The sequence below is a fragment of the Dipodomys spectabilis genome, unplaced genomic scaffold (genome assembly GCF_019054845.1).
Source record: "Dipodomys spectabilis isolate Male_0828 unplaced genomic scaffold, ASM1905484v1 ptg000032l, whole genome shotgun sequence".
Lineage (NCBI taxonomy): Eukaryota > Metazoa > Chordata > Mammalia > Rodentia > Heteromyidae > Dipodomys > Dipodomys spectabilis.
In genome coordinates this window covers 10,249,639-10,275,489 of record NW_024870709.1, presented here as the reverse complement: position 1 = coordinate 10,275,489, position 25,851 = coordinate 10,249,639, and the positions used below count along the sequence as shown (strand labels likewise).

General features: G+C 35.2%; 1 protein-coding gene across 3 annotated transcripts in view; it reads right to left on the bottom strand.

Moving 5' to 3' along the window:
• The window catches only part of Samsn1 (SAM domain, SH3 domain and nuclear localization signals 1), a 49,132-nt gene that overhangs the window by 10,271 nt on the left and 13,010 nt on the right, over positions 1-25,851 (bottom strand). For 2 of the 3 annotated variants that reach the window (XM_042676871.1, XM_042676872.1), the window contains exons 2-7: positions 19,812-19,883; positions 15,565-15,714; positions 11,373-11,502; positions 8,606-8,757; positions 4,745-4,951; positions 2,338-2,488 (exon numbers count right to left, since the gene is read on the bottom strand). In XM_042676871.1, coding sequence (XP_042532805.1) covers positions 2,338-2,488; positions 4,745-4,951; positions 8,606-8,757; positions 11,373-11,502; positions 15,565-15,714; positions 19,812-19,883 — 862 coding nt within the window. The remainder of the gene's footprint in view (positions 1-2,337; positions 2,489-4,744; positions 4,952-8,605; positions 8,758-11,372; positions 11,503-15,564; positions 15,715-19,811; positions 19,884-25,851) is intronic. The other variant, XM_042676873.1, reaches the window with a different exon arrangement.

Below are 25,851 nucleotides of genomic sequence, written 5' to 3'. Positions count from 1 at the left end.
CACTTCCACTTTCTGAAGTGGAACCATGACATAAAGTCCTGGAGAAGAAACCTGAAAAAGTACCAGACAATCTCAATTTCCTAATGTCTTCTATTTATCCAGCTGTTTGAAACTTACTTCTGAATTACTTACTCATTTGAAAATTAGAAAACAAACATATCCATGTGTATGGTTAGAGAAGAAAAACAATTATTTTTACTTGTTCAAAACTTATTTTTCGCTGGGCACTGATGGCTCATGCCTGTAAGGAGGCTGAAATCTGAGGACCATGGTTCAAAGCCAGTCCCAGCAGGAAAGGCCATGAGACTCTTAGCTCCAATAAACCACTCAGAAAACCTGAAGTACAAGGTCATGTTGAAAAGGAGCTTTACAATGTTGGTGCTGGGGTGGGGGGGGGGGGGGGGGAGAGGGGGAGGGGGGGGGGGAAGGTAGGGAAGGGATGTGAAGGGTAAACAAAGGAGGAGGCTGCAATGTTTGATAAGAAATGTATGCATTATCCTGCCCAAGTAATTGTAACCCCTCTGTACAGTATGTTCACAAAAAAAAATAAATTAAATTAAAAAAAAACAACCTGAAGTGGTGCTGTGGCTCAAGTAGTAGAGCATTAGCCTTGAGCTGAAGAGCTACGGGACAGTACCTGGGTACTGTCAAACATGACTGACAAACACCCCCCCCCCAAAAAAAAAAAACCCCACCATATTGTTCTCCCTCCTATACTCAAATTATTTTCGAGGATATTAGCATGACAGTAAATATAATGAATATGAAAAATCTATAAGGTAGTTTTTAAGCAAACATTCTTTAGTGAGTTATCCTAGCTTGAAATGGATGAGATATAAAAGAAACTGCCTTGGGAGATAATGTCTGGGCTTGAATTATTAACTAAATTAACTACTTTCTTAAGGCTAGTCTTTGTTTGCCTCTGTGACTCATTGTGCTCTTGTATTAATCTCCTGGCCTCAAAACTTCAGAGAAAGCATATGAAAACCTAAAGATCTGAAGATGAAGTAAGTTCTGCTGGTGTTGAATTAGTCATGAATTTGAAATCTGTTGGAATAGGATGAAGATCTAGGAGAACTCAAGATAGCAAGTCAGAATAAAGTAAGGAACAGTTTCAAAAAATGTAAATGAATTCCTACCACATAAAAAGCAAATGCATAGCAAGTGACTAAGCTTCAGTTTTGCAGGATTTGCCAGAGGAGACACAGGATAGCCCACAAAGGAAGTCAGGAGGTCTGAGGGCTAAATTCAGCTTTCCTCTGTTGCTCTTCATCTGGCTGTTACAGTGTTAGAAAGTATAGATTAGCCTCACAAATCATAGTAGGAATCTAAGTTCTAAAACTTCCAAGGATTTGCACTTAGACAAATTGCTTATCATCTCTATGTCTCATCCTCAACTTGGAGTTAAATAGTCTTGGCTATTTAACTTGGAGTGCTGTGTGAAGGGTACCAGGTAAGATAATCAACACTTCGTCCCAAAGATTTTCATGGAACATGTATTCAACTACAATGAGAGTTGCTATCAGTTTGATGTTTGGTTGATACAAATTATTTTTCATCTCAAATATTAGACTTTTTACCCTCTTTTTATCATCACAAAAAATCTTTACAGTTTGGCACGCCTTCAACTCAAGCTAGGAAGCCCTGCTTGAGGAGCTTTAATAGGAAGGGCGTTCTGGCTGGGTAATTGTAAAAGTAAAAGCTCCAAGCCAGTTGACATAGCTAATATTCTTCTCTAAGTGAATCTGCATGCATTATTCCATCTTCACTTTATACTTACAAATACAGAAAACCATCTTAGATAATAAAAAGAGCTGCATATTTTTGCAAGCCATTAGAGCATTTTCACAGAGTGCTATAAACACATACAAGATGTGACTATATGGTAATGAAATGAATTTTCCTGTATGGCACAAAGCCTCATTAGCTTAGAGCCATGTTCTGTGTTGTTCTACAGAAGCCATGTGTTACATTTCTCACTAATGGCTCATGCTGTCACTAAATATTTGTCTCTAACCTCCCTCAGTCTTTGGAAATGCAGGCATCCACTTGCCTGCAAATTAATAGCTCAGCAGCATCAAAATGAGGGACCCAGAGAGGAGTCATTTTACTTCCTGAGAATTCAACGAACAGAAAGAAATCCTTTCCTCAATTATAGATTTGATCAGAGTTGTTGTTCCTAAGGTTAAATGAAAATTCATACTTTATAAAAGAGAACATTATATATGGCTCTCAGTAAATACACTTGGATCTTTACTTTTAATGATTTTGCTATTTACACTAAAGCAAAAATGCTAGGGAGGAAAAATAAAAAACACAGCAGGTCAGTGTACTTACTTTCTTCATCCGGGAGATTTTCAGCAGCTGATAGTAGCCTCATCCTGTCTTCTGGGTCTGCAATGTTTAATTCAATGAGATGACTGTCTGTTATATCTTTTAAATCTTCCAGCGTCTCATAACCATTGAGCAAAAGTGTTGAGGTATAGTCCTGTGGGGGAGAAAAATAAGCATCATATTATATCCAAGAGCTATGTTTAAATACTTTCTGTTTAGTTATTTTGGGTTTAAAGGGAGTATAGAGCTTCAGATAGAAAATGAAGGATGCTAGTCTGTAGAATTCTGGCTTGAATCCATTTTATTGCACCAGTTATTCAAATTCAAACTCCAGCGCTTTAAAGAGAATGTTGTGTATTGTCACTTCTGGAAGGACAAACGTAGAGTAAGAGTTACCTCCAGCTATAACAGTGCTAAGGATCAGCTTAGTAACGGAATCCTTCATCCCACTGGTTCTTTTCACTTCTGACTAGTTACATGGACACTGGTAACATTTCCTTAACTCTACTGATAAACTACCTGTAAAAGAGTATATTATAGTAATATTTCTTAATCTATATATTATCTTGTTTGCATGATCATAAAAACAGCTAGTTTCATTACCTTCTTTGGGTAAAAATGAATTTGAAAAAAAACATTATATATATATGATTTTGCATTTTGGTTGAAATGTATTTTAAAAATAAAACTTAAATTTCTGTATTAAATATAAATGGGCTCCATGGGAAAAGTATTATTTCCTTCTCTCTCTGTGTTTCTCTCTCTCTCTGTTTTTCTCTCTCTATCTCTGTGTGTATGTGTGAGAGAGAAGCTGACATTTGTATCATTTATCAATTTAAAATTCATAGACTTCTGATTTTAAAATCTACATTATTTATACAACCCCTGTTATTTCTGACTGAATAAAAAATGCAAATTGAATAGAATACTTTTACAACTTCCTCAAAAAACTCTCCCATTTATATCATAATTTCAATATTCTTATTTTAGTTACTAAAATTGGATAAGAGGAAGTTGAAAAGTTTTAAGTAATCAGGAAGAACTTATTACTTAAAAATGTAAAAAGGAAAAAGAGTAACAATTACAAAAATAGTTTGCCCAAGAAGAGCATGGAATTAGACAACTGAATAAAAAAAATTCCTTTCTGACACAACCATCTAACTGTGGCCTTTGGGGTAAGATTTTACAGACCTAGATTTTTTTTTTTTCTAAAGCATAAAACAAATAAGTTGCTAAGGCAAAAACTGAAACTTATACTTTTCCCAAGTACTGTCCCTTCCATGCTGAGCCAATAATAACAGAGGAATGTATAAGAATACAAACCATGTGGGCTGGGAAGGTGGCTCAGTGGTAGAGCCCTTGCCTTGCATGCATGAGGCCCTGGGTTCGGTTCCTCAGCACCACATAAGCAAAAAGAAAAAAGCCGGAAGTGGAGCTGTGGCTCAAGTGGTAGAGCGCTAGCCTTGAGCTGAAGAGCTGAGGGACAGTGCCCAGGCCCAGAGTTCAGGCCCCAGTACCGGACCCTCCTCCCCCCCCCCCCAAAAAAAAGAAAAAAAATACAAACCATGTGTGTATAAACAGGTAAATAACGAGATAATTTATATAAAGAAAGTCTTAATTGATGAATTATGAAAATTTCAAAGCACTGCTGAGTAAGTTTTAGAAATAGATGGTACTGCTGAGATAGTTCTAGGAAAGTATCAAGTGAGGTTACATATGTATACATCATTTAACAATGCAGATGATTCAAAAAGTAATGTTAATATAACAAGAAGATTATAAAAACAGACAACCTGTTTCCTCACCACAATTATTATGGGAATTAATGATCACTGTTTGATAACAAATAACTTTTGGAATGATTGCATTTTATTATCTTCCCTTTGTAAAAACTACCATTTTCTTTTCATTTTTTCTTTCCTTTCTGTGACTTTTCACTTTACTCTTTGTATTCTGTTAATCATTCTCATTTAGACATGATCCCGTCGGGTCTATACTGTACAGAGGGGTTACAATTACATGGGCAAGATAACGAGTACATTTCTTATCAAGTATTGTAGCCTCCTCCTTTGTTTCCCTTTCCCATTCCTTCCCATCCTCCCCCTAGCCCCTACCCAATTCCCTTCCCCCCCCCCCCCCCCCCCCGCTTCCGTGGGTCTTATACTGCATTTTTTTATTGCACTTTCTTAACATTAATCTTGTCACTATGGACCACTATGATTTAGTCAAAGGGATGTTATATTAAAACCTGTCCTTGAATAATAAAACTAATCAAGGAGAAATAAGAGCTGATCTGGCAAAACAGTTTTCTTTTGTTGTCTTACATTTTTAAACTTTACTACATAAATATTCATTTAATTTCCTTAATTGATCCATCCATATTCCACCAAAACCAAGCATATTAGCTCACCTGAAGGTGGATTTTCTCTAAGAACTCCTTCAGAGTCTTGGGTATTTCGCTTGTACTCCTTCGATGTGTCTTTATTTTCTTGGGGGCTGCTTCCTCTTCTGATATGACATCCACATAGATAAATTTGAAATTTCCCACCTTATTGTTCAACATTCCTGTCCACATCCCCATTGGTGTTTTGCAGATAATATCTATGATGTCTCCTTTCTAAGGGCAAAGACATATACAAATCAATTTTCTAAGAGATAGAGTCATATGAAAACGAAGAAAGAATGGAATTATGGATAAGTAGAAAAATGAAGACATTATTTTAAGTCTTCAGTGGTAACAGAACAGATTTGAGTTCACTTGTTTAAAGAAATCCTTTACTAGTAATAGTAAACAAACCTCTATCTGTTTAAAGGAAAGCTTCTAAATATAGCTAATAATACATTTGTTTTTCTATATCAAATTATCAAATGACAGTTTTAGAGCACCATGTAATTTATAACTATTTTCCATGCATAGTTATTTTCTACTTATAACATACATCTTACATAAATAATCTGAAATATTAAAATAGGGGTTTGGCCTGAGATTAAGACACCTGATAGCTGAGAACTGTGGATTCAGTATTGATTTAAAAAAGAAAAAAATCCTACCCCGACTTGCTGATCTGAATGGAATAACTTGTGACCTGCATCATGGCCCTGTTGACCTATAGCTACATAACTAGTAGAAAATGACAGTACCACTCTCACCACCCAGGACCAACCCCCTCATGTGTAGCAGTAGTGACACATAACACAGGTTCCAGGAATCAATGACACAGTTCTCAAGAATGGTTATTCCCATTACTGAGGGACCATAAGAAAAGCTTAGGGTCTTAGGACTCTTGGGGCAATTGTTTGAATTCAAGCCTGCACAATCTCCTTACTTCAGAGGATATAGTCACTTTGCTTTGCATGAATAAACCTATTCTCACTCACACTTCTGTCTTGCCTTCAATTCTTTCTCTAACAAGACCAAGAACCTCTGATCCTGCCCCCAGTGACCTGGATCATGTGAAGGCATCACACTATTGTTTTAAATATCACTGAGAAAGAAATGGAACATCAAATGAGTTCCCAGGAGCTTACAAGAAGTTTTATGATAGAATTGGCACTCAAGCCTAAGTTTTCTGGACATAAAAAGGATGCTTTTTCCATTCTTATCATTAAGTTGATACATAGTAAAACATCAAGACATCATTCCTTGAAGGGGCTTTCCAAAAGGAAAGAAGTCTGTGAATCTATCCATAATTTTAGCCCATCTGAAAAAAATCTTCTACAGTATAAAAATTTTTTAAAATCTCAGGATTATTTTATCTATGTAAAGTAATGATTTTATGCAGAATTATCAAATGTGTAAAATATGTTTATACTAAATGGGTTAGTTAATCCTGTTTTTAAGTTGGGCTTGAACTCAGGGCTTGGGCACTGTCCCTGAGCTTTTTGCCTAAGGCTAGTGCTCTACCACTTGAGCAACAGAGCATCACTGAGTTAATTCTTTTTTTTTTTTTTTACAATATATATTTTTGATTGTGAAGCTACTATAGAGAGGGTTTACAGTTACATGAGTAATGAGTACATTTCTTCTGGAGCATTGTTACACCTTCCTTTGTTTTTCCCCTACCATCACTTCCCTCTTCACCTCCCCAACTCCTCCCTCCCCACTCAAAAGTTGTAAAGTTCATTTTCAACCTAGTGTCTCATACATTCCATTGTTACAATGGGTTAACCTGTATCCTTATTTCAGCTTTTTGTTATTTCTCTTCCCCTCCCCAAATTAGAAAAATGAATATACAAGATGCAGGGCACTGACATCAAATACAGTGAAAACAGGGGTTATACCATGGGGAAAGAATATACAAAAGACACAAAAAAAATCACATAGTACACTATAAGTACATTAAAACAACAGCAACAAAGATAAAACTTCTTGTGCCCCTATCTTGGGGTTCATTTATCTTAACATCATCTTACCTGGTCATATGTACATAGCTTTTGATTTTTTCTGCTTGTTCTAGACATATACTAGTTATTGCAGATAAGGGAAATCGTAAGGCCTATATAACATACTTGGGTCTGGCTTACTTCACTTTATATGATTTTTTTCCAAGTCTTTCCATTTCCTAACAAATGGGACTGTGCCATTCTAACTAACATTGCTCATTTTCTTAAGAGGAGAAAACATTTAGATTGTGTTCCATAACAAAGTTTCCATTGAAGAATGAATGAAATATGAATGCTCAAACAAAGTGGCATTTTAAAAATTCTTATTTCAGATTATGTTTGGCTATAAGCAGTCAATGATTGGCAACAATTGAAAATTGTAAAGGCAATTGATTTCTATGCAAATAAATGTCTAAATTTAAGTCATAATTATTTCTTTGAGATGTATAACTTCCCACAGATTCAATATTTTGCCATTTTGAGGATCTATACCCTTAATCAAATAGGATATTAAATCTACCACTCATATATATTTTCCATGCTGTCTTGTTAATGTATGGTTTGTGTAAAATAGGAATTTTTGTTTGTAATAGTAGAATTTAGTAAGATTAAAAGTTATGATCATTCTGACTTGTGATCATGTGCTTGCTTGGGGCTCTTGCTCTTTAGTGTGGGAGTTAGATCTTTTTAAATCAAATTGTATGCCAGATCCATGCTATTAAGCAGACAAAGGAACTCTAGAGATTCTAAGACATTTTCAAGTATGGAAATTCTTTACTGAATCCTTCCTGTGTCCTTTAAACTTGTAAACTTATCATATTATATGTCCTTTAAACTTTTAAAGTTACACATTTCTGATTTTTGTGTGGTTCAAAGCTTCTGAGTTTGGGATAAGTAGAAGGAATTACAGGCAGGAAGCCATTGGGGAAAGATCTCTTATTATTTATGACAACCAATTTCAAAGGTACTGGGACTGCTTAGTTAAATCTGACTCCCAAAGCTTTTGTTCCTCTGATATTTCCATCTTCCTTGTGTCTCTTTTTCTGGATTATTTTTTGGCACTCAGAATGAGGCACCTCCAGCACTGGTGAGGTTTCAGATTTCAGAAAATGGCCAAAACGAGAAAGACTTGGAAAAAATTATATTAAGTGAAGTAAGCCAGGGCCAAAGAAACATAGGTTACCCGTCTTTGCAATAACTAGTATATGTCTGAGTCAAGCAGAAAAGGTTAGATAAATTGATGTTAGGGAAATGAACCCTAAGATAAGTATTCAAATGTTTTTTTTTTTTTTCTTTCATGCGATTGTTTCTAACACATTTATAAGATTACTTCTTTGTAGCTTTGTATGTCCCTCCCCCACAGTATAACCCCTGCTTTCACTGTATTTGATGTCGGTATAATTTGTGGAGGGGAAGGGAAAAAACAAATCATTTAAATAGGGATACAGGTGGACCCATTACAACAATAAGATGTACAAGTTGTTATGTCGAAAACGAACTTTACAACTTTGGTGGGGGGGAGGGAGGATGGGAGTCATGGAAGGGGAAACAAAGGAGGAGGCAACAATGCTTGATAAGAGATGTACTCATTATCTTGCCCATGTAATTGTAACCTCTATGTACAGCATTTTCACACACACACAAAAAGAAATTGGCCAAAACGATTTGCCTCCCATCAACTCTGAACTTGTATTGCTCACTAATGCTAATGCATGCTCATGAACTGAGCTAACTAATCCCTTGTACCCCACATCACAGATTTTGTTCAACTTCTTGCCACTGTAAGGCAGTTCTGCTAACATATTTATTTCCTTTTCTTATACTTCCAGAAAGAGATCAAACCGGCATTTGACAAACCATTCAGAAAGCAGGTATGATGTGAACCTACCTTGATTTTGAGAGAGTCGTTGTCATAGGGACTTGGGGTGAAATCTGTGTGCACTCTGGCACGGCCACAGAATGGTCCTGAGTAAGGAACGTCATCATCCAGTCGGAAGCTGTTCCGGTTACTTGTGCCATCTGAACAGCTAGTTACTCCACCTGGGGAAAACAAGAGTGTTGTTGTTGTTGTTGTTGTTGTCGGTTGTGGGGCTTGAACTCTGGGCCTGGGCACTGTCCCTCAGCTCTTCAGCTCAAGGCGAGCGCTCTACCACTTGAGCTACAGCGCCTTGTTGTTGTTTTTAACAGTTCAGTTCTCATCAAAGGCTTTTAGTATCTCAACCTTCTTTTGCACAATGGGACAGTGGATCGTAGTCTTGTTTTAACTCTGCTCTAACCGTAACCTCTGTCTTCTAAGCTATTCCTGACCCTTTTATTTTCCTTCCATAAGACAAAACTCTCTCCAGTCAGTAACTCAAACCTCAAGCACCTTCTTAGGTTGTTTCCTCTGATTCAATCCACTGTATATTAGTGTGTTGAGTAATGAACACTTGGTAAAGACAGACAAGCAAGCTATAGGTTTAACTCTTGCCTAAGCCTGGTGATTTCATACACAAAGACAGATTGGTAACAATAGTTTGATCTTTATGTGTTACTGATCATGAATGATCAAAGCACGATATTACAAGATCCCCTGCAACTTCAGACAGTTATGAATGAAGTCCCCTCACCTAGTTCTTAGTGCATACCACAGCTCTTACTGTGTGTGAGGCAACAGCTGTGTGCTAAAGGTAATCATTTGCTTGGTGTGTGAGTTTGGGAGAAAGAGGAAGTGTGTCCTAGTGTCTGGACCCACCACAGGGTTTGCCGGCATTTGAAACCGCTTCTAAAAGCTGGTCCCCACTCACTCACTCATGGGTTGTCCCACCTTTTGCTCTTGAACTTCAGGAAAACAAAAACAACAACAACAAAACCAAATAAGAAGGAAAACAGAAACAAAAGCAGGAAAGAGATTTCATTTTGCTCCCTGCCTAAAGGCAAGAATGGTTTTCCTTAGAAGAGCCCTGGTCTGGTCTCACATTCTCAGTATTACTTCACTTCCCCTTAGGCTGACCTTTTGTGGCTCCATTCAAGGACATAGCAGCGCAGGTTTTAGTACCATCTGTTAGGAAATTATGGTAAAGATCCTCTGAGTGGTTGCATTTTGTGTGTGAACTTGTAAAAAGAAATGTGAATTTCCTGTAATCATAGAAATGTAGTTGCGTAGGACAACAATGAGGCAGGTCACCAACTCCATGTCCTCCTTCCGGGATGAACCCAAGACTAGGCTTTTCTATCAATAAAAATTTTCACACATTCAGCATCACAGTTTAGAATTTTAAAACTTCCAGTGGAAATGAGTACAAGTGAAACATAGGTTTCACACACAGAATTCTATTAAGCTGTTTTAATTTTTCACAAAATAAATCTCCCACAGTCAATAACAATGTAAGATGGAAAGAGGAAGGATGAGGGAATGCAGTTATAGTATACAATGGATACCTGTGGAATAGAACTAGGAAACGAGGTAATGAGTGGAGTTGGGAGAGGTGAGGGAGAATGTCGGTGAAAGGAACGACACTCATCAACATTCATTGTACTCATAAATGGACATGTTGAATTAATATGTACAACTATTTAAAGGTATTAAAAATAAGAATAAAATGGAAGGTATTTGAAACATCTCTTTTTTGTGATCCATCATCAAACCAGGAAATGGAAACAAACAAATTACAAATGAAAATCAGCCAGGCCCTGGTGGCTCACACCTATAATCCTAGCTACTCAGGAGGCTGAGATCTGAGGATCATGATTTGAGGCCATCTCAGGTAGGAAAATCCATGAGACTCTTATTTTCAATTAACCAGGAAAAAACCAGAAGTAAAGCTGTAGTACAAGTAACAAAGTGATAGCCTTGAGCAAAAAATGCTAAGGAAAGCTCCCAGGCCCTTAGTTCAAGCTCAAGAACTTGTTCACGTGCGCACACACACACACACACACACAAAGTAAATTAAAAAAATGTTCAAACACAGTAAAAAGCCTGAAAGGAGTAGAGTATGTATAGCAGATTATATATAAAAGTTACAAAGCACCATACAATATTAGTACTTTCAGGAAATGTCCCAGAACTTGGTAATTTCCTCCTTAGAAATACATTAGTGTTAATTAGAAATGTCTTGTTAGTCATTTGTGGATTTTTAAAGTATTTAATTAGTGATATATATCATATATATATATATGCAGTACTTTATTCATTACTGGTAAAAACTAAATGAAATAATTGATGCAAAAACCTTGCATTTTTTTTAGAGTACTGGAGGGAAACAAAATCAGGAAAGTGAGGAACGCGAACAAGGTTGAGGGGACAGAGTAGATGGAAGGAAGGACAAAGTAAAGGAAAAAAGGAGGGTGGAAGAAAGACGAAATAAAGGATCTTATTTCTCAGAATATTTTACTTCTCAGACTATTTAAAATCACTTCAACTTTTGACTCAAGATAATGCTGCTTCTTCCCAGCACACATTTATTTGTTTCCTTTTTGTTGTTGTTGTTGTTTCAGGGATTCAGATTTAATGAAATAGTAAGTACATATAGATTCAATACATCCTAACATCTTAACCACTTCCATTATAAAATGGCTGCAACCTTGTTGCTAACTCGATAAAGAAGCCCAAAGGGGCACAATTATTGTTTTAAATTAATTGAATAAGGATCTTGTCCCTTGTTCATTAGCCTTACTTGATGAGCTCAGGCCACTATAGAGACTGTCCATGGAGTCGCTGGCTTTGAGGAAGCCCTTCTCGGTATGGGTCCCAATCAGGGGGTCACTGTTCCGATAGGGGAGGGCATTCTCTCCGTGTTCCTCATCCTTCAGAAAGAAGCATGTCAGAGGTTAAGTGCAGAGAGCAGATTTCCATGGAGATCTACACTGTGTGCATTGACTTAACAAACAAGTCATATTGTAGCAAGAAAATACCAAGGAATACATCAGCATAAAATATGAGAGTCATCAAGCTTTCGTTCAATTTTTAGCAAACTGTTTTAGAGTATACTTGGAGAAAAATTCCTTCGATGAGACATTCTTTATTGTGGCATGCAGCTGAAATTGTAAAATTTTTTTGCAGCTAAGAATGAATATCATATCAACACCATATAATCAGAATTGTTAGGTTTATTGACATCTATGCATTATCTGTTAAAGTACTTTCACTTCATGTTTTCTTTCTCATCTATTTATTGTCATTACTAATCCTTTGAGATCTGATAGCACAGCTTTAAACTCTGCACAGTTGTTTCCTGTCAGTTATTTGCACCCTACCAGATCACTAGATATGAATAAAACATTCACACTTTGCAATTCTACAGCAAAGCTTATCTAAGAAGCTTTACAAATCTCATATAGTGCTTGCCACCTAGTCAAGTGAAAAGCAAATCTTGCATAAAATTAGAAAAGACAGACAATTTCAAAACAAATTACATTTCCTTGAGAACATTTCAAATGTTTTCCATATTTAGATGGTTTGGACAAAGCCTATGAATTTCTTAATATTCATCAGAAGGTAATTCAATATTCCCATGTTGAGCATTTCTGAGCATTAATAAAACTTCAGAATCTATATATAATGTAGAGTTGGTTTGATTCTCAGCTCTTATTTGTTCATTTTTGCACTCAGTTGTTCAGTATCGGCTTAGAGAACACTTAGATGTATAGCATGGCTATGAGAACTAGGAAACAATGGTAAATAAACAACAGGATAAAATATGCTCTCGCGCTGTGCATTCTAGTGTGTGTGTAGTTGATGCATCATATGTAGACTGTGGATTATGGATTTTCTTTTTGAGTATTTGAGAAGGCATGCATAAATAAAATAAGGCAACTTTAGAGAATGAAAAGTGTGGTAAAGGAAATAAACTGTATGACATGAGAGAATTAGGCAGGAAGATTAAGCAGGATGGGTAAGAGGTGAATTGGATGATTTAGATGAGGTATCCCCCAAAGATCTCTACTTTACATATGATCTTAATTATTGACCTGAATTGTAAGAAGAGAGAATGTATGTGAGGGTCTAGAAATCTTCTCTAATGCCAAAGAGCTACAAGGACAAAAATAACTAAATTTGTAATTAGCTTGCTTGTACAGGTAATGAGAGGAAAGAGAGTACTAACATATACATATAGAATGGACTAGAACAAGTTTATGAAGAGCATTGTGAGCCATGTATCCTGGTCATGAAATGTGCCAGTCAGATCCCTTGCTGTGGATCCTGCTTTACTGATTGCCAGGCGCTGAACATTACAGTTTGTATATATTTCCTTTTCCTCCTCAATGTGAATCCTCACCATGTAGTACAGTATTAAGTGGAGGAAATGTCATCCATGTTTAGAAGTGAGGGCTTTGGGTGGTGATTAGGAATCCATAAAACCATCTAAAATCAGTCAGAGTGATGGCTCCATGACTGACAGTCAGTGGAGATTATTAGAAAGGTGGGGAGGGGGGAGAAAAAGAGAGAGAGGAACATACACGTGCATATCTGTGTTTACTTGCATATGGTCGCTGGCACTACCTTGGGATATTGCCACCAAAGCCATCACTAGATAGGCTCTTGTGGTCAGAGATGATAAGCCTGAGCCAAATTCAACCTTTCCTTTGTATAATTCACCCAGTCCATAGTATTTGTTACTTGTAACAGTAAATAGATGAATATACTAGCAGCTAGCTGCAGGCATTTCTTCTTTGCATCCACAACTCTATTTACACTGAAGCCCAGTTCCTTCCAGCGACTGGAAAGCAGGGGGATTAAATGACTCCAGTCTAATGGAACATGAGGCTCTCCTAATAGGAAAACTTGGCTCAAGCATTCCTCATCAGCCTGACCAAGTTTTCTCAGAACTAGGTTGGAATCTAACTACTCTTTAACTGATCCTTTTTTCTTCTTCTTACGGATAAATCAGATTTAAATTGTCAGATTTATATTTATTCTGCTTATTTATATCCCATAGATAGACAGACAAAGTATCCCCAATAAATGTTTGTTTTTTCTATTGCTCCTTTTTAGGGAGAGGAGGGTACTGTGGCTTGAACTCAGGGTCTTGTGTTTGCTAGGCAGGTTCTCTTCTACTTCAACCATACCTCTACCTCTTTGTGTTTGTTTGCTTTTTGTTATTTTACAGGTAGAATTTGACATACTTATCAGACGCCAGGCTCAGAACTAGATTTTCTTACACTCCTTCCATTGATGGAAATAGCGTGGCACAGAGTTGCGCACCACCATGTCTGGCTTATTATCAAGGCCAGCCTGGAACCTTATTCTCCTGTTCTCTGCCTCTTAAGTAGTAGCTTGAATGACAGGCATGAACAGACTTTTCAGACTTTTGAGGTCTACTATACAGAGGACTAAACTGAATATGGTGACTTGATGTGAAAAGCAAAAACATATTTAGAATGGCTGTTTGGTTTTTATTTTTCTGTCATCCAGAGTTGTAAAATTTGTCCATTGTCCCTCATACTGATGGATGAAAACATTTGATTTCTTACAGAAGTGTAGGGAATCAACATATCAGTTTTGGATATATTAGGTTTCAGATATCTACTGGGCATCTAAGTGATGATATCAAACAAACAATTGCTATAATGGTCATAGCTAGATATGTAGTCATGAAAAACAGTGCTGTGAGTTTGGATCATGTAAGAGATCACATGCATGGAGTACAGCTTCTAGGATCAAGCCTCAAGAGGAATGAATACCAAAATGGACAGTAAAGAAAGAAAGCAAAGCCAAGAAAGAAAACTATGAAGGCAACCAAAAGAGTGCCCAGTCAAAGGGACTGAAAAGAACATGTTTTACATGTAGGGATATTACCAGTGATACAAACAATTCTATCAAAAAGTACCGTTCAAGAATCAAAGAAAATATATCAATACAAGGTCAGCAACACAAATGTCTAGAATATGTAAAAAATATATTTAAAAATATTTTAAGACTGAACAATAAAAGAGAACTCAATTTTATTTTATTTTATTTATTTATTTTTTTGCCGGTCATGGGGCCTGAACTCTGGGCCTGGGCGCTGTCCCTCAGCTTTTCAGCTCAAGGCTAGCGCTCTACCACTGGAGCTTCAGCGGCACTTCCAGCTTTTTCTGCTTATGTTGTGCTGAGGAATTGAACCCAGGGCCTACATACATGCAAGGCAAGCACTCTACCACTGAGCCACTTCCCAGCCCCCAAGAGAACCCAATTTTAAACTGGGCAAAAGATATGCACAAGTTCTCCAAATAAATATATAAATGGCTAACAAGCACATGAAAATATTCTGTCATCAATAATAAAAGAAAAGTAACCCCAAATCACAATGACATTTCACTTCACTTCAGCTAATATCTAGTATAAAATAAACAATGACAAAAACTGAGAAGTTGGAAGCATTTATATATTGTTAGTGGAATATGAAATGATTTAACTGCTTTGGAAAACAATTTGTCAGTTTTAATATATCAAAATATTAAGCATAGAATTACTATATATTCAAGAGAAATGAAAACTATTTCCAAATGTATGACAAGGATTTCTGTAAAATGTATTATGAACGGTTGCATCTCTCTTGCTCATAATATCCTCAAAGTTAAAACAGTCCAATGTCCATCAATAGATATATAACCTGTGGTTTATCTATAACATGAAATATTTTTGGTAATATAAAAAAATGGAGTATTGATAATTTTTCCAACACAAATTATATTTTATTCTTCAGGTCTTAGATATGTGATCCTTTTGATCTCTGATTCCTTTAGGACTAAAACTTTCCCATAAAATTTGGGAGAAAATAAGTATTGTAGAATGCACCCAACACTTCTATGTCTAGAAAGATAAGCTGCGAAATATTTTAAGAAAAAATAATAGAAAACTACAAATGACTAACAAAGTCTACTAACCTTTTCCTCAGAAAGGGCTTTGATGTACTTTTTACTCACTTTCTTCTTCATTGTCCATGAAATGGCTCTCATTTTTTTACTCAGACTTCCTCCATTATTAGAAGATTTAGTTTGTTCTTCACTTTCATTTATGGGTTCCTCTTCATGTACCTAGTATAGAATTATTTTCAAGGGACAAAATTGCAAGGACATAAAGAACACTGATTTGTAATGGTTTGCTTTTGTTCTTATTTTTTTGCCCTATTTGCTAGATAACTGCTAAACTCCATCTGCTCCAGCCCTGAAAACATTGATTGGAAACCCTTGTTAGAAAGAAGATTCTAAGTTCATCGATTTCTTCCATATTCTGTTCAGTAGCTGCCAAAAGTTCAACCAAACCTTAGTATAAAATGTATTGTTAGAGGGTTGGGAAGGTGGCTCAGTGCTTGCCTGGCATACAATGAGGTCCTGGGTTCCATTCCTCAGTACCACATAAACAGAAAATGTATTGTTAATGTTGCCCAGACTTCATGACTGCAAGTCAGTAAAGGAAATAGTCAGGAAGTAAAGTTGAAGGATTTTGGCTTCACATCTAAAAATTCTTTTGAGAATTTTGCCTAGAGTTTAATAGCTTTATTGAAGTATCATTTTTTGTAGTTCTATGGTTGAGATGAACAAAATAGAAGTAAATACAAGGCATAATGAGTGATTATGTCTGCACAGGTGGCAAATATTTCATTGAAGAGTATATAGCAAGTCGGCAGCATTTGTCTGTGCTGAAGTGGCATGAAAGTATCTGCTAGCCTCTCATAGAACTTGAGATGGTCAGGGTAAATTTTTAAGAAGTTTTGAAGTTAATTAAATCATTTCAGAATGTGTACATTTTCCACATCCTCAAGACATAGTAAGTATTTTCTGGTTCTACCTACTAGTACAGAAATCTTCAGGTAATTCACTTGTTTTATTAATCAAGACTTCGGTTAGGTGCTTACTAAGAATGTTGCTAAAGCAGTGACTCCCTATCTACTTCAGAATAAAAAACCGTATTCCCAGCCCACAAAGCTCCACAATATAAGACAATGTGATATAATGCTATGTTTTATATTGTAAAATATAATACTATAAAAATATACTATATATAATATGTATTATATTATATAGAATAATACATATAATACTATAAAAATATAAAAAATACTATAAAAACTATAATACTTAGATTTTATATTGTAAAACGATGTATGTTGCGTTATAAACAAAATCTACATCAAACAAAATATCCTTAACATTGCACTGCTAGCTACTTCTCAAATTTGCTCAACATAACACTGTTCTAAAAACATAGTCTTTGGCCAGTAGCATTAACATATTTTGGGAAAGTTTGTTCTAAGAAAGCTTTGCAAATGATGGCTCTCACACACAGATATTTGTTAAGTTTGAAGAAAAAAAAAACAACAAAACAAAACTAGTGCTACAATAGCCCCTTCGCTATTTCTTTATCATCTCCTCACCAAAGTTTGTAGTTGCTCTGGCTTTGGCTTGTTCTAAATCACCACAGATTTCTTCCTTAAACCCTGCATGTTTACTGCTATGTCATGTAACAGGTGAGAAATCCTCTGAATCACTCTTTACACTCATCCCTGCTTCCTGTTTGCTTCATCCGATGTGCTATTCTCCCAAGCACTAAAAATTATGAAGAAGCATACTTGTTTGTTCTTTGTATCTCCCACATGGTATGTAGCCCATGAGATTAGTGGCATTATTTCATGGTGATGATGATTATGATTATAATTATTATTATCCATCTTTATTCTGAGTATCTAGAATGGTCCAGACACATAACTGAAGTTTTTTTTTTTTAAAGAATGAAACTCTTTATGTAGAATTTTGCAGTATTATTTTTTTCTTAGAAGATATATTTGGGTTGTACTGGATGACTAGATGACATTTGAAAGTCATCTAGTTTAGTACTACCCACCATTCCTGACAAGTGCATAGCCAATCATTCCCTGAATATTAAAAAAAAATGATGAGTAACTTCTCTTTAGTGAGCTTGAATATTTTAATATGAAAGTTTAACCACATAGTTAACATCATTATTAATCAATATTATGTTTTGCTTCATATCTTACCCCAAATTGCCTATGATAAATATGAGTGGACAGCCAATTTAAGCCCTCATTGCACTTTATTAATTTCTACATCCAAGGTTATAAAGGCAAAGATTCTTTGCTTAATTCAAAAGCCCTGAATAAAACACAATTTGGAAGCACTTTAAAATTTTAGTGTTAACTTTTGTCTTCTCTCTTATCTCTACTTAAGCTATTTTTGTAAAATATTTTTCCTATCCAAAATAAATACAAAATCATATTACTACAAGTGATGTTAATTTACCATATCTAAGCTTCAAATAATGTATCACAATGTTTTGAAATTTTTTATCATTACATATAGAAGCTTTAAAGAAACCATTCCCATATATTTTAAATCTTAATGTTTTTAACTATGCTCTCCTTTATGACCTTAAACCATATTTTATTTACCTACTTATTTATGGTCTTTGAATTATTGCCTTTTAAAATTGTGTCCATAAACATCAGGCTTTATGAAGTAAGAAGTTCCCATCTGCTGTGTCAATAGTACTTATTAAGAGCTTAATGCTAATTTTGTCAGAGCATAGGCAATTGTTGAAAAGTTGAAAACTAAATGCTGAGTTTCTCAGAAAGACACTAGCTATTATATCAGGTTCATTAGTTTTTTCACAGAATATTACTAGGCCATTGTTATTTGTATCAACAGAAAATGAATAAGCCTGAAGAACTTTTACAGGGTAGTACTACAATCATGAACAAAATAATGTATCCATAGACAAGCATAATGTGTACAATATATTTACCTCAAAATTAGCATTCCCTGTGAATTTAATGAATCAGGATTATGTTTTCAGAATTTTAGCATACATCTCATCTTTCTCCTATTTTAGTACTTGCACATTTAATTAATCACACATCACAGATAACCTCTAACTTAGGAGACAACATAATAGAATGACAATGTGGAGCCAGAGAAGAGGTTGAGTTGTGTCTTGGTCACACAAAAGTAATTTTACTCAATGAAGGAGGCTTATTTATTCAGAAGTAAAATAGGAAAAACTACCTAATGGTTCCTATATTATAAAAGTTAAGTGCTAACTTTGCTCTTACTTTGGTCTAAGGGTTCAGTTAAATATAGAAATTATTGGTATTATTATCACAGTATTATAGAAACTTAATTTTATGGGAAACTTTTTTAAGCTACATTTGAAGTGTGCATGACTCATAAATGTGGGTATTGGTCACCAATGACATATTATCAAGAATCGTGGCAAAATTTAATGGTGTAATTGATTAGTCCTCTTCTCTAGTTGCCAAATGTAAAATCCAGCCACTTAATCGTTTCCTAATTGAAAGCAGTTTCAATTTACACATGTATTTTGTGTTATGATGGGAATGATGAAGGAATTTTGAAAATTTTTGTGTATGTACCACTTCTGAGGTTTGATTTCAGCTTCATTGCTTGGGTGGCAAGACCTTGAACCAAGCCCATACTACTTTGACTTTTACTTTATTTATTTATTTTTTTGTGGTCATGGTGCTCAAGGCGAGCACTCTACCACTTAAGCCACAGAGGCACTTCTGGTTTTCTGGTGGTTAATTGGAGATAAAAGTCTCACAGACTTTCCTACGCAAGCTGGCTTTGAACTGTGATCCTCAGATCTCAGCCTCCAGAGTAGCTAGGATTACAGGTGTGAGCCACTGGCGCCCAGCTTTAGTTTATCATTTTTAGATAAGGTCTTATGCTTTTCCTTGGACAGCTTTAGATAAGATTGAGATTGACATTAAAGGGTTTGCCTTCACACGGAAAGTGATTCTGAGAGATAGGTCTTGCTAATTTTTGTGTGACTGGCCTGGAACTGTGAAATTATAGTGTTTGCTTCAACCTCCTTAATAGCTGAGGTTACAGACATGAGTCAATACCCCAATCCAGAATTTAACTATTTTTAAAATTAATTTTGTACCTTCTCAAATACCTAGGAGACATCATATGTAGTGTATTCTCTTAATATTCAGCACAGTTTTAGGCACTAGGTTGCTGTTCACATATCCTTCAATTATATCCAAGTCTATGATTTGAAAATGTTTATTTTTCTACTGATTTTTCACAAGTGATCTAGAATTCATTGCTTTTATAAAATTATTGCATTCATAATAATTGAATAAAATACTGACCTCAATTGAATCATCTGGTTTTGATACAGAATTATTCCGAAAACGATCAAAATTCCCAAAACTGCTGCTGCGCTATAAAATTACAAATGAAAGGGACAGAAAAGTTAGGGCTTGTTGTGACTTTCAGTACTAAAACTAATAGATAGTAGTTTAATCAGAATTGTCTCTTACATAAACCAACTACGAAAAGCTTTTATTTGGAACATTAAAAGACATTGAAGTTATAAATATTATTAATAGTTTGTAATAACAATTGATCAAGCATTTTCCTAAGTTATAGTATTTAGCGCCATGGAGAAAAATCATGGTTAAAATATTTTTATTATAACTATATTTGCCCTTGAGAGTAGACACTGAAGAATCTGTAAACATGACAGATTTTTCTTTAGATGAACACACTAATTTATTTCCAGTAGACAATGCAGGTAGTACTAACCAATCAACCAATATATAAGTAACAAAAACAGAACAAAAGTAAATATCTGAATATACCTACTATTAAACCTCGTAAAGATCAAGTTTAAAAAAAATTGATCTTTCCAAGTGATATTTCTGATTACTAAGTATTGATAATTTGAGTTTATCTCTAGATATCATAAGGATAATGTACATACCTAGTCCTATCATAGACTGAAAGGAACTATTAGCTCTGCATAGCCTCATATTGGTAGTCAAATTAAATTTTCATGAATTTACGATGAGACCTCTGGATCTGTTTCATTCTCTTAAATTGAGGGAAGGCTCAATATGTTAATAAAAGACCATTTCCTTGAGTAGTTTTAATTTACAAGGTTAACTTGTTTTTCTCATGCAATTCACTCTAGGCAGGCAATTATAAATAATCTAGTCATTTTTTAATGCATTTTCAAATTCTTTAGAATCCCTGCATCAAAATGACTAAGGCAAAATCCTCAATGCATTATTTGGGCTGATGCTTATCTGATCTTATGGGTTTTGTACCTCTAAATCCAAAGAATTCATCCTACTTTAAAGACTTTAACTAATATGTAACGTACCATAAGCTGATTTTACTGGGGGAAAATACTATTAATTTGAAAAAATTAAAAATGGGAGACAATAATTACAGAATCTGTATAGTCTTTTTGGAAATCACAACATATTATAGTTCATCAAAAAAAAAACTAAACCCAGTCCTTAGAAGGACTCTTATACTTATATCTGCCTACCAGCTATCTAAAACTACTGGCATATGACAAGGGATTATTCAGATTGACACTATTCTTAGACTATTGCTTCAAGGAAGCAGGATGTATTAGACACAATTAACACTCTTTGCAGAGTTGCCATCCCTGCTGATCAAGACCTTCAGGCCCTCTTGATGTTGGCTAGTGCAGAGGAAGAGAAGGGCTGAATTTGAGACTCATATTCAAAATGCCATGTTCTCTCAAGCAGTACTAACTAACCTAGACAGAATTACCAAGGCATTAATCACTTCAACTTGTCTACTAGGTATTTCCTTCAGGCAACAATTGCTTAGAGATTAAGAAAGAGAACTGAGTGTATTGTTTTCTTGCTAATAAGCAATCTGTATACAGGAAATTTTATTACTCTTTCACATATTTAAAGCATACATATGTCCTATTGGAGCCCGAGCTTAGGGTACTTTTGTAACTGGCATCCAGTTTGCCTCCTGCCTATTAAATATTAATGACACTTAAGAAATGATTCCCACTACTGGATAATGGGTCTTGTTGTACCGAAGGGCACAGAATAGACTCACTTCAGCATTTCCCTACACCATCTTCTTCCATTAAGTAATCAATAGCCACCACCTTTTAAAATTAATTCTCCCCCCATTATATCAATAAGCAAAGCAGATTCGGGAGTAGTGGTTTGGAAAGATACAAGACTATTACTTTAGGTTTTGCCAGTTATCCCATTGCTAATCACTCAACCACTTTAAAACAGAGAAACATATTACTTCAGTCTAAATATTCTTAAAATGCAAATCTCAGGAACGAGCTATGATGATTTATTCCTCTAATCCCAGCTACTCAAGAAATGGAGGTAGGTTTAAATCCAGCTCCAGAAGTATGAATGAGACCATTTCTCATAAACAAAATAAATGCCAAAAAGATTTTGAGCATGGCTTAAATGATAGTGGACTTGTGTACCAAGTGGGAAGAAAGAAAGAAGAAAATAAAACCCCTCAGATTATAACAAGACATGTTTAATATTCATTGTTTTCTCTCTTTTTTTTTTGCATGACATTTTATTTTATTTTTTTCTCATTTTATGGTCAAGGTGATATACTGTAGAATGGTAGTGCCTTTCAAAGTTAGTTTTACAGTGCACATTTTAGTTGGTGGCTTATGATGAAATGGGGTTAATAATATAACTATATTATTATAGTTATATATATAGTTATAGGGGTGATGATGTAGCTCAATAGTAGAACACATAGCATTTAAAAGGTCTTAAATTCAATTCTTTACACTAGCTCCACCAAAAACAAAAAAGTATGTATGTGTGTATATATATATATGCACACACATATTCTTTTTGCATTTAGAAGTTTGCTTGTACTTATTTATAAGTAATAAATGTAAATTTATTTTAGTGAAAATTTTTTATGTAAATGCATTTTTATTGTATCTTTTGAAATTAATCTGTGATCAGATGATACAGATTGCCTCCTTCCATACAGTCTATTTGATTTTCACAAAAGTACTGCAGAACCAGTCAATTGGAATGATTGAAAACATGCTAGAACATGTGTTCTAACACAATGCAAGGAAGTATGAAGAGGAACATAAAATTCTTTATCTACAGCATCTTTAGTTTTTCAAAAAAATTGTTATTACTATACACTGACCTTTCATGATATCAAGCTGGAGATATTGTTAGAAATCACCTCATTCTTCTCAATGAGAACATTGTTGTAGGAATCACTGTTTGCATTTTAAATTCTTCTAAACATTCTCCACACCAGGCTGGACACTAGTGGCTTACACCTGTCATGCTAGTGACTCAGGAGTCCGAGAGCTGAGGATCACAATCTGAAGCCAGCCAGTGCAGGAAAGTCTGTGAGACTCATCTCCAATTAACCACAAGAAAACCAGAAGTAGAGCAGTAGGTCAAGTGGTAGAGTGCTAGCTTTGAGCATAAAAGCTTAGCAACAGTGCTCAGGGCCAGAACTGGCTAAATAAATTAAAACACATAAATAAATAAATAATATGTATATATTCTCCACACTAATGGATCCCATAGCATTACAGAGTACTGATCCTGTCCTTTTCTTGTTTTTGTTTTCAAAAAACTTACTCTCAACAAGATGGGAATATTAGAACCATATTGTTTTCCTGGAACACTAGACTGTATTTAATGACATGATAAAATATTAGGGAGATTTTCTGTGGAAATAGGAAGCAAGCTTTTCAACACAAGCAAAGAATTGACCTCAATTTTCTTAAACAACTTTTAGAACCCTGAAATAAATTCTCATTTACAGCATGACTTAATACTTGGGTGAGGTACTGGTAGAAAAGTTTCACAGACTTTTTCAAAGAAAAATTTACATACGTAAGTCAGACATCTGCAGTGTTTTGAAATATACTGGCAAATTAAAAATTACACACACACTGCCAACAAGTTCTCACATCTCCTCAACATTGCTTATAAAGCATGGGTTGGTATAATGCTGTTGAAGATCTGAATTCTGTTTCAGCATGCCGTTGTACGAATATTCTATTTTAAAATGTGTAAACTCTCATCAGCTATTACACAAAAGCATTCTAGGATTTAATTGTTCTAACTAACTCAGGTGCTAAGATCTTTTGAAGAGTGTGAATCAAATTTAAATTGCTTAAAATAATGTTAGGATTATCTCAGTGTCAAAAAGCTACACCATCATGTGGTGCTAGTGGAAGATGGGATGTGTGGATGTCAGCGAATTAAAGACTGTAAAACAAGCAGAACTGTAAAATTTTGCTTTCAACACTTGCATTTCAACCTTGGACAAAGTTAACCCAAAGCTCATAGGTTTATCAGTGCTCTAGATAAACAGTGCATCTGACTTCTAGGAACAATAGTTAGTCCATCTCTCTTGTTCAGTATTTTCATATCAACTGCAAATCACCTAAAGGAAGTACAAAATTCTTACTGTAGAATATCTGTTCACATGCTGAGACATAGAGACCAGCCCAGACATAGGGAGCAGCCCAGACAGGAAAGTCTGTGAGATTTAACTAGCAAAATGACAGTCTGGAGGTGTGGCTCAAGTGGTACAGCAAGAAAGCCAAGTAAGATAAGAGTTCAACCCTGGTAGCATCAATGCATACATAGATTCATACCTACATACAAGCATACATATGGACATATATATATATATGTATATATATTTATATAGACAGACATATCTCATAAAGTTGCAAAAGTCAAATCATTTGAATATAAAAGGAATGGAAAACTTTTAAGATTGTGATCATGATCTTGTTACCCTGAACTGCTCAGATTTTTGTTTTTCCTGCTTTAAAACTTCTCCTTGTTCAGTTCACTTCTATATTTTTGTTTTATTCTGCACTTTCTACTCTTTCTTTAAATACCGAGCTCATAAACCAGCATATAAAATGACCTGTCTTGATCCTGCTGAAATTACATAATTGTACCAGCACTTTCTGAAATCTTGAGGAATTTTTCTAGGAAACCTACTTTTCAGTCATTCTGTATATAGCACAGGCTTTGGATAGGAAGGCAGATGTGCCAACAAGAGGCTCTCTCTGCTTATATCCAGATGCTGCTGGGATCTGTTCTAGCCCTACTCTGAGCTCACACTTGCACTGTTAAAACTTAAGCTTGCTCATTTCTCTTTATGTGAGCTTAAACAAACTCATAGTATGAAATTTAATGTAACACACACACATATGCACACACCCAAATTCTTTCAGCTTTACATCTGTTCAATTCTGTCTCCAAATTTTACTGTTGGCTGTTTTCACTATTTTTTACTTAAGCGCATGCTAAGTCCTGAACTATTGCAACAGCTTTCAGCAATTTTGCCTCCAAATTTTTACCCCTCCTATGATTTAACAACTCTATCACAAAGTTAATTTTCCTAAAGTACTGATTCTCATAATGCATTCTTCCTCTCAATATGTGAAGGTTTCTCCATACTGTTATGGCAGCTACAGAGAGCCTCTTACACACAAACTCTACACCTAGCTGATATATAATCAGGCATAATTGTGTTCTTAAATGAGCACAATGTCCCTCTGCAGTAGATAAGGATATCTCCAGTTCACAGATGACTAAAACTGAGGTTAGTAATGTGTATGCAGCTGTTCCTTATCAAAATCATCTGAAACTGAGTTTGCATATGTTCGTCATTTCCTTTAGTATCAGTTAATGGTGTTTGGTCTCATTAAGTTATACCTCTGACATTATTTGCTGGAAGAATCAAGTTCCACTTTTTTATGTACTGATGCCACTTTATTATAGTAATACTTTTATTAGTCTTAATTAGTTATACAAAGGGATCTCAATTGCACATGTCAGTGTGTGAATACAATGTTACTCCTTTCATTACTATCCCCATCTCTCCCAACCCCACCCATTCCCTCAATTCAAATACTTTTCACATATATACACATTCAATATTATAACTACACTCATTCACCTTTCCTCTCTCCATTTATTTATCTCCTCCTCTTGACTTTGTCCCTCCCATGATACCACATGTCCCCGCTTCCTTTTTTTTTTTAACTTCCTTTTTTTTTTTTTAACTGTAAGTACTTGTTCAAAGGAGTTGCACCGTTGGAATCCTTCCCAGCATCTACCATATTTTAGTTACTATGTGTATGTGCTGTTTTAGTGAACACTGGTTATGGCCATTCTTAAGGTCTGTAGCACATTTAGAGGAAAATTTCATAATTGTGAGGCTTGTTAAAGACATAGCATACAAAAATAAAATTCACTTTGTTCTTCATGTTAACTGTCAAAACCCCTTTCCCACACAGCCACCCAAAGGCACATGAATATTTCATTTCAACAAATGAAAAATAATGTGCTAATGTTTAATGGA